This window comes from Paralichthys olivaceus, chromosome 22, assembly GCF_024713975.1.
Source record: "Paralichthys olivaceus isolate ysfri-2021 chromosome 22, ASM2471397v2, whole genome shotgun sequence".
NCBI classification, from domain to species: Eukaryota; Metazoa; Chordata; class Actinopteri; order Pleuronectiformes; family Paralichthyidae; genus Paralichthys; species Paralichthys olivaceus.
In genome coordinates this window covers 13,902,474-13,919,469 of record NC_091114.1, presented here as the reverse complement: position 1 = coordinate 13,919,469, position 16,996 = coordinate 13,902,474, and the positions used below count along the sequence as shown (strand labels likewise).

The window sequence follows — 16,996 nt, the reverse complement described above, 5'->3', positions numbered from 1 at the left end:
CAAGTGCTCCTGCTCTGTGTAAAAAGAACAGAGGTGGAACCAGGCTGTTTGGAACACAGAGCCAGCTTCCAGACATTAGCACCACACATACATAGTTTTCATATTCCCACTCCATGCCAAAAATTATATTGCCAATCAGGAGCCCACAAGACCTCAACAACAGTGCTCCCGTTGTGGCCAGAATATAAATAAAAGCCCTCTTCTTTGATTGGTCCATCTGTTTCTGACCTCCACCAACTCTCCCCAGCCCGAGACGAATCAGAGTAGAGATAACAGAGAGGCTGCAGAAACATAGAACAATCATGATGATGACGTAGACAATGGCAAAAATATAAGTGGGGAACTGAGGGAAGAACCAAACTGTTAAACCCATCAGTATAATGCTGAGAAGCCAAATACACACAATGCTGTTGTTTCTGACTCTCACCCTGTCCGAATGTCTCAGGCCTCGGTAAGTGATGGGGTGAACAACAGCCACATAGCGCTCCACACAAGCCAAGCAGTGAAAGAAGGTCTGCGCCGGGTAAATGGAACAGAAACAAAAATACCCTAACATCATCAACGTCAGACTACACATGTCGATGGCACAACAGTAGGTGACAAATCCCAAAACACTGACAATCTCCAGGATGATCATGTGGTAGGTGAGGACATCAGAGTGGCTTATTATTCCTGATGCCACAGAGCACTGATATCTCCATCGACGGAAACCCATCCAGAGGACGAGGACGTACAGAGGAAGGAGGAGGACATTGGTGATGGTTAAGGTGATGAAGATCAAGGAGGAGGTGGTGTGTTTTTTAAAGCATGTGAAGATGATAGGATAGAGAGAGGCATTTGAATGGCAGAGGAGAGGTGAGGATGTGGTGATGATGGAGGACAAGTTGAACGGCATGTTCGATGATTCAGAGCCTGCAGGGCGGAGGAGGCAATGGTTAAACAGTGGTCACTGAAGGGAGGCTAACATCTATTGAATATTTCCAGAGATCAGCTGTTGCAGTCAGAAATGAATATAATTACAGTCATGAAAATGGTACTTTAAAAAAAGCATTATTCTCCAAAACAAAGATCTGAGTCAAATAGCACATCCAGATTTTATGCTGCAGGGTTGAGGACTAGTGAAACCTGGAAGATGCAGTGTCATATCTGTGGCCTCATCTTTAAATGTCAAAATGTAGTTCAAATAAAATGTATGATAAATGCTACAATCAAAAGATTAAAAATCGACCAACCTTGTAAGCAGTATTTCTATCTGATATTCTCTCTGAAGCTTGTTCCTCACTCGTATGTTGCTCTGGTAAAAATCATCTGCAGGATGAAATGTAAATGTTCTTTTTATATTAACAGGTGTCCTTTCAGAATAATGATGATTGTTGTTTTTATCTGTGGATGGAAATAGGCAGCTTCTTTGCATGATGCAAAATTATAGTCTGCATTCTGACAGTGATTTATTTAGTGCTTGTTTTCTTTGTTCAGGAAAAGAATTGACAATTTCAGAGAAATTTGCACCAAACAAATCAGGGCGGTCTATGACCAGGGTCATGAAGTTACCACCACAGCACCGCCAGCACCCCAGTACTTCACAACCATCATCACCTGAAAGGAAGTACAACAATGATAGTACACTAGATTTACAACTATTTGGTCTGATGCAGAATGTGTAGTTTTTAACTTTTCATCGTTTTGACAGGTGACAACAAAGTGCAGATGAAAATATATACGACACTGCAGAGGGAGCTGGCTGTATGAGTGCAACTGTGATAACACAATAACATCGCTATACAGATATGTGTGAAAAACTCTTAATATTATTTTGTTTAAAGATACAAACTTATATTTGTCAAGAAAATGTGTTGATGACCCAATCGTCATCAAAAATCTTAATAACAATAATAGTAAAGATGGAAGAAATAACTTGCACGGTATAAACATTTAATTCAAACTGATTACAAACACTATCTCCAGGCATTTTACATAGTCAAGTCCAGACCCTGTGTATGTGTGTGTATATACTTAAATATATATATATACGTATAAATAGAGGAAATGCTCTCTTGACTGAGCCACTGAGACCAAACGATATATTAATAATAAATCCTAACTTTATGAGAGATGATTATCTTTTTATTTTTACCATCATAATAAAGCGGGGGACCCGGAACCTTCCGTCCCGTGTTTCCTGTCGGACTGTTTTTATGGCTGGACCTCGGTACTGTGAACTTGGGAGCAGCCGCTTTGATCTCCTGTTTTTTTCCTTTCTGTTCCTCCTCCTTAAGTGACTTTGATCACAGATGTCTCCTCTCCCGCGGTTACTCCGCAGCGGCCCCGCGGCCTTCCGGCAGCTGTGGCGCCGCAGACGCTCGGAGAAGTTCGTCAGTTTGTGTTTTGACGCGAACTTTCTGCGCTTCAGCTCCTCGGCTGCGTTCCCCCCGAACACACGCACCCGCAGCGGCTCCAGGTGCTACACCGACTCCGCCAGGACCCGACCGGTCCGGATCGGCTGTGCCTCCGGGTTCTGGGGGGACACAGCGACCTCAGGTACAGAGACAGACACTGTCCAAGTGAACTGCGAGGACCTGGACGTTCCTGTGGTTTCACCGTGTTTCTGTATGAACCTCAAAATGACTGGAGACACTAAGAACAGCTGTTGATCACTTCATGTTTCAATCACTAATATTTAACAGTCATGATCCAAATACTTCACATTATATAAAACTTAAATAGATTCATCTGAGACAGAAACGTACAAACAAACAAATACATCAAAATAGATCTTATTTATATTCAGATATATATTTTACTCCTCAATATTATATAGTATTAGTACTGGCCCTGAAATACTCTGAATGGGTATTTATACATCAAAACATTCCAGCCACTGAAACAATGATGAACTATAACCTCAGTTACTTTAATAGAGCATCAGACCCACACGAGACTGGACGGAGGAAATCACAGGGGGTTAATGACGTCATCGTCCTCAGCACATACGTGTGTGTCGCGTTCATGGCTAACGACATCGTGTGACATCATTGATTTATTGTGTGTAATCATATATGTGTGTGTGTTCTCAGTGCCTCAGCTGATCTACAGCGGGAAGCTGGACTTCCTGGTCTTTGACTACCTCAGCGAGATCACCATGTCTCTGCTCACCGCCGCCAAGGCCAAGATGCCTGTAAGTCAAGCCGTGTGTGTGTGTGTGTGTGTGTGTGTGTGTGTGTGTGTGTGTGTGCGCGTGTTGTATCTCTTTTTAATTTGTTTCCTTTTTGTCTGTATTGATTCTTCACTGCCTTCGATCTGTGTAAAACAATGATAACATCAAATGCTGAAAACACTGAAGAGCACAAGTTTTATAATGACCCTCACAAATCCAAATGTAATATTAAGTTTTATGGAAAACTTTGGTAGATATATATATCAGAAAAAAACATTGACTCTTCTTTCATAAAGTCTGCCATCATGTGATAAACTGCCTGATAAACTGTGTCCTCGTGCAGAATCTGGGCTACGCTCCGGATTTCGTCCACATCGCTCTGGCTCCGTTCATTAACGACATCCACAGGAAAGGTGAGTGAGAACAGAAACCCCCTCGTTGTTCGATGACTGTTCTACTGCTTAAAATAGTTTCCGATTAATTTCTCTTCTCAAAAAAATGACATCAATCACTATTTTCTTTTTATCTCGAGCCTTTGAATGTTGTTTTGGCTGTTTCCATGGTAACCACAGACTCACAGCCTCCTCGTCGCAGGTATTCGTGTCGTCAGTAACGCAGGAGGCGTGAACCCTCTGGCCTGCGCCGAGGCCATACAGGAAGTCATCAAGAAGGCGGGCCTCGACCTTAAGGTCGCTGTGGTTACCGGCGATGACCTCATGCCCCATGTGAGACCCACCCCCCCAACATGATAATTTTTTATGTGTAATTTCTAACAATCGTGACGATGATTTTTTTTTCTCTTCTGTCAGAGAAGCAGCCTCGCTGAAGTAAAGATGGCGGACGACGGCAGCAGACAGCGGTTACCGAAAACGCTCCACAGTATGAACGCTTATCTCGGGTACGACACACCACACACTCTGATCTGAGGTTTGTTCTAAACACAAGTGAGGAGTCACACAACTTCTCCTGCTCTCTCTCTCTCTCTCTCTCTCTGTCTGTAGAGCTGCTCCGATCCAGCGATGTCTCGATCTTGGGGCCGACATCGTGGTGACGGGACGCTGCGTGGACAGTGCGGTGGCCCTGGGGCCGCTCATGCACATGGTACGCTTGATTAGGTTGCATGTGGGGCGGGACAGAAACGTGTACATGTGTCCAATTGTGTGTTTATTAACACATCCGTGAGTGAGGAGATATCAGTTTTAAAATGTAACGTCTGTCTGGGTTTTTTGAATCTGTTGCAGTTTGGATGGCAGAGGGATGACTATGACCTACTTGCTGCTGGGAGGTACACACACACACACACACACACACACAAACATTAAAACACACCGTTCATACTTCATCGTACACAAAAATCCGATATTTGTGGTATGGAGTCTGTCTGTCTGTTTAAGGACCAGTTCACTAAATGTTGAAAACTTGAACAGCAGCGTCTCTTTCTGTGGTGTGGAACCTTGACCGTGTGACCTCACAGTTTTTCAGGGGACACCTAGTGGCCGGAGGTTTTCACAATAACCTGGACAGGAAGCACAGGTTGTTGTTTTTTTCCCGTGACTTTGAAAGTTGACAGGATCGTACAGATTTGACCTCGATACTGTTCCAATATGAGACTTTACCAAACACCGTCTAACAAAAATTAGATTTTAGTCTCATGTAATTAAAAATCCATGTTCCAGGTCTCCATGGTATTTTAAAATAGTTTCTCTTCTTGTTAAACACATTAAACAGCTCTCAGGGAGGTTCCACTTCATTCCACTTTACAAACCTCACTGGAATTTTTAACTTCCACCCGTGAATATATATTCTGACAGTTGGCGACTGGCGCACAGGGATCTAACGCTGTCTCATTCACGAGTTAAATCACGAGGCGTAGGCGACAGTGGCACGAAGTCCTCGACAACAGAGAGCAGGCTGTCGTCATGACGCTCCATGTTGAGCTGCTGGTTACCGTCAACTCTGCTGCCACTGGCTGCGGTGAATGACGAGTTTCACTTGAGATTTAAAAAACTCAAAATCACTCTCTTTAACTTTATACTTGTGTTTGTGTGTGTTTGTGTGTTTGTGTGTTTGTGTGTGTTTGTGTGTGTTTGTGTCAGTCTTGCAGGTCACCTGATCGAGTGTGGTGCTCAGAGTACAGGAGGGATCTTCACTGACTGGCACAAAGTTCCTGACTGGTGAGAGCAAGTCAGGATTTCAAGGTTGAGTGTGATTGTCACGGTTGAAACGCAGACGTTGAAATTAATTTAATTAAATCTGCTGAGCACGCTCAGGTCAGTAGTTTTTGCAAGTTCCTGCTAACAGACAAACGTCAATGAACACAACGTCCTTGATGAAGGAAAGTCAGTCGGGCTGCAAATGATCCAGGAGAAGGAAAGGATGAGTGAAATCTATGCATCACAGGTGGCATGTGTCTCTCCCAGGGAGAACATGGGTTTCCCGGTCGTCGAGTGTTCCAGGGACGGTTCCTTCGTTCTCTCCAAACCGCCCAAAACCGGCGGCCTTGTCTCCTTCGGCACGGTGGCCGAGCAGCTGGTGTATGAGATCGGCGACCCGCGCCGTTACCTGCTGCCCGACGTCATCTGTGACTTCAGCCAGGTGGTCATCAAGGAAATACCAGGTGCACACACACACACATACACACACACACACACACACACACACACACACACACAAACACACATGCAGTCATATTTGAGGACGTGACCACAGGCTGAACTGTCCACTGTTTTCACAACCCTAAACGCTCCTCTGGTGACCTTAAACAAACGCGTCTGCAGCTTCAAGTTCACCCCGAACTGAACCCGTCACCTTCCTCTGAAGCTCCAATAAACTCTGTATCAACCCGTAGTGATTTATTTTCCTTTTTCAAAACCAAACACGTCCCCGTGACCCCGCTGTGGCGTCTAACCCTCACATGAACTCCAGAAACTTCTCCTGCTCCTCCTCTGAACTCCTGCTCGCTGATAAGAAGTTTAGATTTTTCCTCTGTTTGGTCATTAATTCAGTGTTTTTTTGATTCGTTGACAGAAGCAGAGATACTCTCATAACTCATCCTCTCTGATGTGTGCTACATTTTAAACCTCAGCAGAAGCATCAGCTCTTCATTCCAGATCTGCTGCGACCGTTCATAACTATAAACATAAATAAATAAATGGAGAAACAACATTCTCCTGTCACAAAATACTGAATTAAGGCGAATGTCTTCTACTTTTCACTGAGACGTCCTCAGTCGAACCGGGCAGATTCTCTATCGTCGACATCAGACCATGAGGAAACTATGTGGGAGTTCTGCATCAACCCTGGGATGTGAACTTTCAGCTCTTGTTATAAATATTTCTGTATTAATTGAATCCGTCGTCCTCGTATGACCGCGTCACGACCCTGTTGCTCTTATCGCAGCTTGAAAGGAGACAGGAACAGAAAATGAACCGGCTGTGAGTCTGTGGTCCCGTTTGTGGCAACGAGAGAGACGTCAGGAGTCAGTGATCCTGTGTGTGTGTGTGTGTGTGTGTATGTGTGTGTGTGTGTGTGTGGTGTGTTTGGTGTGTGTGTGTTCAGGTGTAGAGGGAGGGGCTGTCAAAGTGACCGGGGCTAAAGGCTTCACTCCATCACATGACTACAAGGTGAAGCAGTCAGCTTTTCTTCACTCTTCCTTTTCAAAATTAAACACTAATGAGTTTCTTTCACAACATGTGAAACACATGAAGCTGTAACGTGTCGCCCTGACCTCCAGGTGTGTGCGACCTACATGGACGGGTTCAGGGCGACGGCAGTGTGTCCTGTTGGAGGTCCGAGAGCCACAGAAAAGGCCAGGCGGACGGCAGACAGCATCATCAAACGGTGTGTACTGGAGGCAGCAGTTTGTGTGTGTGTGTGTTCAGGTGGCCGCTCTAACTTTAACGTGTGTGTGTGTGTGTAGGACGAAGCGAATGTTCAAGCAGTTGGGACTGGAAGATTTCAGCTCCGTCAACGTCCAGGTCCTCGGAGCTGAGGACACTTATGGTCCCAAAGCTGACACCAAGGTAACACACGCTGCTGAGAACTGCTTTAGGTACCTTCTAGCTGCTGAGCATTCTGTCTGTTACATTATACTTTAATAATTGTGTGTGTGTGTGTGTGTGTGTGTGTGTGTGTGTGTGTGTGTGTGTGTGTGTGTGTGTGTGCGTGTGTGTGTGTGTGTGTGTGCGTGCGTGCAGGGCTCCAGAGAGGCAGTGATTTGGATGTCCGTCCACCACAAACAGAAGAAAGCTCTGGAACTTTTTTCCAGGGAAGTGGCTCCTGCAGGGACCGGCATGGGTACGACATGCACACGACAGACACTGATCATCCAAAGACATTTTCACCTGACGTTAAAATGTGTTTCAGATAATCAGATCACAGTTTGATCACATGACAGAGCAGTTCAGTTGAAATCCACACCGACCACAACGTCTCTGAAAGAAAGAATGCAAACATTTTGACATCTGCTCCTAGAGAGTTTTATTAATATATGTTACACACACACACACACACACACACACACACACACACACACACACACACACACACACAGTGGTTGGGGTATGCATCACTTCCCTGCTGAGTGTGTGTATTTTGCTGTAGATAAGGGGGGTTGTGACCTTCTGAACCAGATTTGGATTTTGTTTATGGTAATGATGAGTTTAACACACACACTCTGACACACAAACACACACACACTCTGACACACAAACACACACACACACACTCTGACACACTCACACAAACACACTCTGACACACTCACACAAACACACTCTGACACACACACTCAGTGAACTCTCTGTGACTCCTGCGAGTCTGCTGATTCACGCCGTCTGTGCTGTTGAACTATAAGTAGGACTGGAATCTGATCTGAACTCTGCAGCTGCTTCACCTGCTTCGTGAAAACAGAGTTTGGGAACCCACTGTCTGACATTCTTGTTCCTTCCTTGTTCTCTCACGTTGCAGCTCCCGGACTCACCGGCATCGTGGGCGGACGTCCCCGAGTGTGAGTTCAAACACCTGTGACCGACAGCAGCGTTCCACTGATGAGTTCACTGTCACTAACGTGTTCCTGTTGTCACTGTTGCTGGTTTCAGGTCTCCCGTTCTCAAGCCGTTCTTCTTCCTACACCCAAAATCTCAACTCAAGGTCAGTTTGATGTCAGATTAAAAAAAAAAACAACAGAAGGAGAAGAAGGAGAAGAAGTGTCTCAACATGTCGAAATATTTTTATAAAAGAGGAACAGAAAGTTTAAAAAACATTTTCACGAATAACTGTCATTTACTTGATTTGTTTTTGTTTCTAGTCAGTTTTGGTGACTCAGATTTAGCTCCGAGTTTAATTACCAGTTATTCATATTTTATTGAATGTTACTTATTCTTAGCTATTTTGGAACTTTTACCTTTCGTATCTTCTTACAGTGAACACTTTCTAGTTTGTATCTTTCGTCTGCCACGCACACTGAGTGTATACCTCTCTGCAGGCCGACATTCACGTTGACGGACAGTTGGTGGAGTCGCTTTCAGAGTCGGGACTAGACAGACCTGAGCTGGCCGCCCCTCCCACCACAGCAGACGACGCACCTGATGCAGGTGAGGAAACACACAAGTGTTGTGTTTCTGTTTGTGTGTGTTTGTGTCATGAATCACCAACACTGTGGTTGTTTGGTTACTTTCACACGTCAGGCATTAGTGCTGTTTCCATGGTTACATACACACCAATATAACTTGAGCTGTTGACAGTCATCCAATTGTAAGGAGGTTCTATGGGACCTTAACAAGTTTCCAGGAGTTGCTAAGCAATTGCAGGAGCTGATGAAGAGGTTCCATGAATTTTAATGCTCCTTGAAGGGGTTCTAAATGGCCTTGAGTGTGTTTTAAGGGTCCTAGAAGAACTTTATGGTCCTTCTGGAGGGCCTTGAGGAATTTGAAGGGGTTTGAAATGGTTCAAGGGGCCCTTGTGTGGGCTCAAATGGTCCTTGAGGAGCTTCCAGGTGTCTTTGAGACGACTCAAATCGTCACTGAGGACGTTCCAGAGTTCCACAAGGAAAAATTAAATGGTCCTTGAGTGTTGTCAGATGATGACTGCCTACAGGGGGCGACATACTCCCACGTCGAGACAAAAGTCGAAAACAAATGACACTAATAATACGGCAACATACACACACACACACACACACACACACACAAACAAACACACAACATTACCATGGTCAGTATGTGTGTGTGTGTGTTGTTCTCTTATTCCTGAGAAGTTCATGCTGTGCCACTTTTTCCTCCTTTCACTTCTTTGCCAACACTTCCCTCACATGGCTCTGCACAATACACACAAACACACACACACACACACACACACACACACACTCTTGCAACGCTTTTAAGCAACCCAGTTTCATGACGGAGCAAAGAAAAGACAACACAAAGTGAATTGTGGGAATCAAAAAGCAAGACACACACACACACACACACTGGGTCCTGGCGTCTTCCCCTACCTTCACATTCCTGGCTGAAAACAGGAAGCCTCTCAAACTAAGAGAATGAAAGCGTTCAAATAAAAGAAGAAAAGACGAAGCTGCTCTCTTTAATATTTATTAAACTGCTTTTGTTTTGAAAAAATCAAAACCATTTAATCAGTTTATTGTGAAGGAGACGTTATGGTTTTAGTGCTCGACGGGTCCTTCCGTGGACGCCAATGTTCCTTGAAGAGTTTTGCAGGTCATTGAAGAGACTCCAGGATTCTCTGACAAATCTCAAATGGTCTTAAGAAGGTCCTTGTCTTATATGTTAATTAAGCAGGTTTTTTCTGCCTCCGCCTCCCGATAAAAACCCGGTCTTATTCTAGACTTGGTTCTTGAAGAGGTTTCTGGAGTCGTGAAATAAGTCTTTGAATCAAAAACGAACAGGGAGACGTTTGCTGGACATCTGTTTGTTTATTCAGTCACATGGACCATAAATAAACACATTCATAAACAGACTAAATATGATAAATAAATAAGATTCCAGAGCTGAACTGAGTCACACAAGATGAAACTTGGTGTGTGTGTGTGTGTGTTCAGACCTGCCCAGTGGACGATACAGCTACAGACTGGAGGAACTGGCCTTCACAAGGAGCGGTGACAAAGGAAACTCAGCCAACATCGGTGAGAAGAACTAGAACATATAAATAAAAATATGAAAATCGATGTATATGATGACAATCAGTCACCTGATATAAAATAGTGACTGTGTATAAAGACGATTAATAACTGTCCCTCTCATAAGGCGTCGTCGCTCGTCATCCTCTCTTCTTCCCGTACCTGAAGAAGCACCTGACGTCCTCAGTGGTGGAGGAATATTTCTCTCACCTCCTTCAGCCGGGAGTCGCCAACGCTGTCACACGGTGAGTGCGGGGGTGGGGTCGTTCTTGTGTGTACCACCGTTTGTGTCTTTGAATCACCTGCAGCCCATTTACTGATACTTTCACTTTACTAATCCTTGCTAGTCTAATGCACATCTACTGTACATATGACATTTAGGGACTCGGAGCTAGTTTGTGTTTTTTTTTTTTTGTAAAATGAGGATGTGGTCATCCAGCTGTTCAACACACACACAGCTCGGGTTTACGTTATCACTGTCTTTCACGAGAAAATACGTTTATCTTAGATGATCTTTCAGGTTTGCAAGTGACGTCAATTAAAAATGGACTTTTGTCACAGTTTTTAACTTTTAAAATAAGTAAAAACATGCAGATGTATCAGTGAATAGAGTAACAGTTTCTCGTATGTGGCTGAATTCACAGCTGTTTTTTATGTAACTGTGGGAAAGTTAAATCTTATTTACAACATCTTCACCGTGTCAACGACTCATTTTTCAAACAACCACACTGAAGCTGAACAGACGCTGATGACGACTGTGGTTCACGTCGTCAAAAACCCAGAGAGAAAACTAGGAACACGACGTCCACGGAACCAAGACACAACATGGTGACTATCCTGACCTCCTCCAAGGTCATCGCCATTTATCGACATAGCAGAGCAGACACAACAGAAACCAGGGGAGGGGCGTGTGTGTTCAGGTCTATTTTATTATTAACCACTGAGAAGTATGTTTAGTTTTTCTCATCCTGTAATCACCAGTTGTGACCAAATCGCTGCTCAGCAAATGGTATTCTAAGATGTGAGCAGCCTCACAGTGAACCGGCAGCTGCAGGTATGATGGAGGATTCTGGGAAGTGGCCGCTGGCGGACGTGTCTGAGCGATGACTCAGCGAGCGGCGTGTTAGCGATTAGCGTAGTGAAGAGGTGGAGGCTGTAAAGCTTGCCGACCTGCGTCTCCTCTCACACCCCGAAACGCCTCAGACGCTTCATTAGTGCACCGCCAGAGCTCGTTAACCCTGCAGGAGGTCCGACACACACACACACACACAAACACACACACACACACACACACACACACACACACACACACACACACTCTTAAGTTTTTGCATATGATCACATTTAACCCTTCCCCCATGTTTGCAACCTGGTGCCAGGCTGTTTGCGTGCATGTGTGTACACATTTGTTCGATTGTGTGGTTATATTGTTGAGTGTGGAGGTTTGTGTTGCCATGGTTACCGGTGTGTTTTTGTGGTTTGCAGATTCACGCTGCCGGGGATCTATGGCCTCAACTTCGTCTTGCACAGTTCACTGGGAGGGGGAGGGGTGGCGTCCCTGCGCAGCGATCCCCAGGTAACACACACACACACACACACACTCAGAGCCCCTAACCTCTTTCTAACCACCTTCAAATGGCTCTTTGAAGTCGTGAGAACCAGACAAAATGGCCTTCGGACCTGTCGCTGCTTTTTCACTTTCAACAGAACTATTCTGAACATCGTTTCCCCTCGTAACCTCGTTATCTGATCACAGAAGGAAAGTCGCAGAGACAATGAAAACACGGTTTATTGTACGATTCAATCATCATTCTCGCATTCAGCTCTAATCTGCTTTGAACTTGCTAATTTTGATTTAAAAGAGGCTTTTACAAGATTCAGTTTCTTGTTCTTGTGTAATGAACTTTCAGATGTAGGTCCTTCATGCCGCCCACAAATGGACAGTTATGTAAATGAATGAATAAAGAATCAGTTTTCTCGTGGTGGAGCGTGGAGGATGAATTCAGTCGTCTCGCGGCCCGGGGAGTCAAACTGCTCTGAAGTCTGATGCTGCGGCAGTGGAGGCGTCTGTCACACGGCAGCAGGAGGAACAGACTGGTATCACTTACCTCCTTTAAACAGTGTGCAACTGTTAAGGCCAACCCTGCTGAAGGCGACTTCGCTCTGTCAGACAGAGGACACAAAGTTCATGTCCCAGCTCTTTAGGAGTGAACTTCAAGAAATTATCAATAAAAATCAACACAAGCCATCGACTCAACGCCTCCATAACTGTTTTTCAGACGTGAACTTAAGTCTTGGCATGTTCCTGTAATGTTCTGGAGGTTCTGTATGTGGGAACACAAGTGTTCGAATGTGGAGCCTTGGTCACTCTCTGCTGAATCCTCCTGTTCTGGGTCGTGGACAGTTCATGCAGTTTAGCGTTGTTTCCACATCTGACAAGTTGGTCAGGTCGATGCGCTGAGACTCAGGTTATGACCACACCGATATGTTTCACTTTTAAAATACATAGTTGTTGCTATGGTTACGCCTGGCGACCACATATCTCCACTACTCTAAACCAGAGACTAAACTGCTGATTTCAATTTAGTTTGAAAACTCTGGGGATTTGTTTTAGTCGGGACGAACAGAAACGCTTCTTCTTTTGAACCTTGTGTCTTTCACCCTCCTCCTTTATTTCTATCCGTCCCTTGTTCGGAAAGTCCTGTAAAGTTTTTACTGCCTCGCTGGAATCTGCAGCACATCAAAGAAGCACACTATTACAGCTCAACACTCTCAATGTGCTAATACACACACTTCAGTTCCAGGCTCAGACCCACGAAGCTCAAACACGCGCAGGACGTGTGAATTCAAACACGTGAGGACGGAAATGTGCTTGTTGAGATTTAACGAACAAATGCAGCTCCTGAAAACTGTCGGCTGACGCTGTTGTTGTCTTTTCCCAGGGTAAAGCCTTTGGTCAGATGCTGCTGGACGTGAAGCTGAAGGGGCTGCCTGACCTCAAGTCACTGGTGGACTGAGAGACGTCAACGAGCGGCATGCAAGGAAGACGAACGTGAGACACAGAGGATCATTCACAATCACGTACGAGAGAGAAAATAACCCAAACAAGGAGAAGACGTAAAGATCAGTTTAGTTAATACTGTACAATTTAACGCCACACAGCGAATCAAGTCCGTTTTATTCACACACATTTGCTTCTGAAGGTTTTAGGATCTGCACAACATTTGAGATTTGGCACAGATTCACAGGATTTTAACCACAATGTGAAACAAAAGGGTGACGTCCAGGAAACTGTCAAATACACTGCCACCACACCATAAATAATTTTTATGAGGGAAGCTTGAATGTTCAGATTCGACCTTGGAACGAGCAGTTTAAGAACAAATGTCGGGTCCACGAGATGTGGCTGAAAGCTCTGTGGTAAAAGTTTAAGAGGCTTCAGTTCACCAGGAGCAACCAGAACAACTTCAGCTGCTCTCTCACACGTCTCAATTCAAAAAGAGACACACCCGACCTCAGCTGGTACACGACTCAAAAGAAGAGGTTTCCAACATTCAAATACACTGTCTGGAACTTTTCCTTCGTGTCTGGAAACAGTTTCTCAGGTTCCATTCACGCTGATAGATGTCATAATTAAAACCCACTGTTGCTAGGGTTACGTCTGGCGTCCATACCACGAGCGATCTCAGTGTTCGTAACGGTCATTTTAGTCAAAGCCTCTTATCTTCTCTTTGTCTCATATGACAGTAAACTGAATATTGGCTGTTTTATTTGTATTTATAATAAACTATTCATCAATTAATCAAGAAAATATCCAACAGATTTAATCAGTAATGAAAATGCTTCGCTGCTGCACTCGAAGCTCCTGAGCAGAAAGTTTCCTACTTTTTTCCAAACTTTTCAGCCAATGTGGATAAAATGTGTTCAGTAAATCTGCTGCTGAGGACCATGTCACGCGGTTAAACGTTCCATCCATTAAATGGCCCTTGAGGTGAAGATGGTTTTGTCAACTGACAATTATTTTGTCAGGATTTGATCTTTATATTGAAAAATGGTTGTTAAACGAACATGAATCACAGGATCCAACTTAAAGAAAAAAAAGCAACCTCTGAACAGAATGGTAAATGGCTGCCTGCCACCATCGCCAACATGTCGAGGATATAACAGCAAGGGTTTTCCAGCCCAGTGGGCGACATGATGATGATCTGGATTTAAACTCCTCGCCAGCTTCAGGGAAACTGCCCCTGACCTCCTACTTCCCTCAGAAGGGGAGTGGTGGTTTGGCTTTCCCTCGGAGGGTAAACAAAGTATCCGCCCGGGCAGCGAGACGCTCCGTTCAGATATCAGAGGAGACACATGCTCGCAGGCCTCACGTCGAACGGGCCTGACGCCTGGTTTCCCCATGGTGCGTTCACCTCGACACGACCAGGCTCCAATGTTCGCCGCCCCGCAGGAATGTGAGTCTCCTTCCACCAAACCGACTCTGTGGCCTCTGGTCTGTTTATCTATAATTGCAAACAGGCTGAAGCTGCAGACAGAGTCGCTGCAGAGCTTCTGTCATGGATGAAAACTCATCTTACCCACCTCCTCTGAATCATTTCCTCCCTTCCCCAAATCCTCATGCTGCTGCACTTTTCGCTCATCGGTCAAATACATTTGAACTTCTCCTCTGCCTTTTTTTCTCTCTTTGTATTTTTAACTTCTCTTTGATTCCTGAAAAATTGTCCAGACAATGTTTCTCTGACCTTTGACCTCCTTTGGTTCTCTGGGACTTTGCTGATCTCGGCACAAAAGAGTATTTCGTCAATCGGACGATTCCAAACAAGAAAAAAGAACCACATCAGACGCCTTCCTCAACCAGTAAATAAACTGTCTTCTTCCTGACTGACATTTAGAGACAATAAAACCGTAAGTGACATCAAGACAAATCTTCACAGACGTGAATTGAAACCAGAGCTTCATGAGTGTAAATCAGGCCAATAGAAGAAGAATCACAGGGGAAAAATAAGAAACCATTGGGACGGCGTTTGGATTTAAGTGGTCAGATGTAAGTTGTTAGAATCAAAGCTGTGAATTCCAACTCAATTCCTGTTTCAATAAAACACCACGTCACCACTTTACATGGAAACTCTCATGTCTCAATGATGAAAATGAGGTTTGGGAGAAAAATGTTGGATTAACATCTGTCCTGCATATTATTGTTGCTTACCAAAACTCCCGCCCTGTGATTCCCTGGGAACTTTTTCTTTCGTTAATTATTTGTCGAAACTCTTCATCATTGTGGCATAACAATTCCTGAACCCCCCCCCCCAAATAAATAACATGGACCACATGATGTTTTACATAACACTACACAAGTGAGTAGAAAAATTATTTCCTGGCAGTTGTTGCTCATTTTCTCACACGTTTGAATAATTTCATCTTTTCATCTCCTCTCGGCCAAAGGTTCAGTTTATGAACAGGAGTCAGAAGCAGCAGGGGTTTATTAAATCTCCATTAAAGTTTCCATGATGTTTCCGCTCATTACTAAAAAAAATATGTTCCCGTGCACATGGAAAGAAAGAAAAATAAAGCATACTCTGCAGTGTCGGAATACGAATTAAAATTTTAACTTCCCCACTAAGAACTTAACATAAAGTCAAAGGTTTTTGTAACCCCAGATAATCATATAATCAATTCTTCCATTAAAAACCATAAATTATGGTACATCGTTATTTTCTGTTATTTCAAGTGATTTAGATTAAACAGAAAGTTTTGAGACAGATTCTCATCAAACTCTGTAATATTGATTATTAGAACAGCCTTTGTTATTTTAGTACTGGACTCACTAAAGACTGTGAACGTCTGTGCCAAATTTCATGGTTATCCATCCTGTAGTTGTTGAGATCTGGATTGAACCTTGTGGAACACCATAGATTTCTTTACTATCGGAAACAACAAGTTTGAACTTCTCTTACTCTAAAGAAAACCAGTTCAATTTCTTGTAACTCTGGTCAAACTACGATTTTTTGTTTTAATTAATTAAGAATCACTCAAATACGAGAGAAAGTAATTATAGAAACAACATTCATCAAAATATCGAGGTACATTTATTAAATCTGAAAGCTGCTTGTCAGTTTCTTCTCAGGATGTTTTCAGGCAACGATTTTAAGTCTGTTCTCCACATGAAGCCTTTATCTGGAACCACATGTGCATTTTATTTTTATCACTGTTGATTCTTTTTAAGGGAGAACCACTTCAGTTTTAAGGTTCTCTGTCGTGTTACTGCTCTTTGTACATCTGCAAAAAACTGTTCAAACTTAAAACTCATTTTGTAAACCACACATGATTAAATCCATAGAATGAGAAATGTTGTAATCAGAGATTTTAGACGACTAAAAACGTAAATCATGAGAAATTGTGAAGAAAACCACTGAACACAAACAGTGAGCCTGTGTGATTTTGTAGATAATTATTAACGAGATTAAAGATATTTATATGAACGCGGCTTCTGTTTTAAATGGATTCTGTGTGTCTGTGTGCGTCTGTCGTTAACTTGTAAAATCTCTTTGACGCAGGAAGCAGAGCAGCAAGAGGCGTCGACACAGCCGTCCAACATTTGTTTCAACAATTTGTTGTTAAAGGTGGATTTTACATGAAACCTTTTCCCGGAATATCTACGTCTGTAATATTTTATGTTTTGTCGTCAAAGTGAGCACAGAATCTAAA

At 43.7% G+C, this 16,996-nt stretch overlaps 1 protein-coding gene across 1 annotated transcript; it reads left to right on the top strand.

Moving 5' to 3' along the window:
• Nucleotides 1–2,178: 2,178 nt before the first annotated feature.
• lratb.1 (lecithin retinol acyltransferase b, tandem duplicate 1) lies at nucleotides 2,179–16,770 on the top strand. Its single transcript, XM_069518993.1, has 20 exons — nucleotides 2,179–2,538; nucleotides 3,075–3,175; nucleotides 3,498–3,567; nucleotides 3,749–3,879; nucleotides 3,964–4,052; nucleotides 4,156–4,255; nucleotides 4,396–4,439; nucleotides 5,251–5,328; nucleotides 5,575–5,771; nucleotides 6,713–6,777; nucleotides 6,888–6,994; nucleotides 7,074–7,176; nucleotides 7,351–7,450; nucleotides 8,122–8,161; nucleotides 8,253–8,304; nucleotides 8,639–8,747; nucleotides 10,211–10,294; nucleotides 10,416–10,533; nucleotides 11,774–11,864; nucleotides 13,231–16,770. Exons 1-20 carry the CDS (start codon nucleotides 2,292–2,294, stop codon nucleotides 13,303–13,305), a joined length of 2,001 nt encoding a protein of 666 aa, XP_069375094.1. The 5' UTR covers nucleotides 2,179–2,291; the 3' UTR covers nucleotides 13,306–16,770.
• The last annotated feature ends 226 nt before the right edge of the window (nucleotides 16,771–16,996 follow it).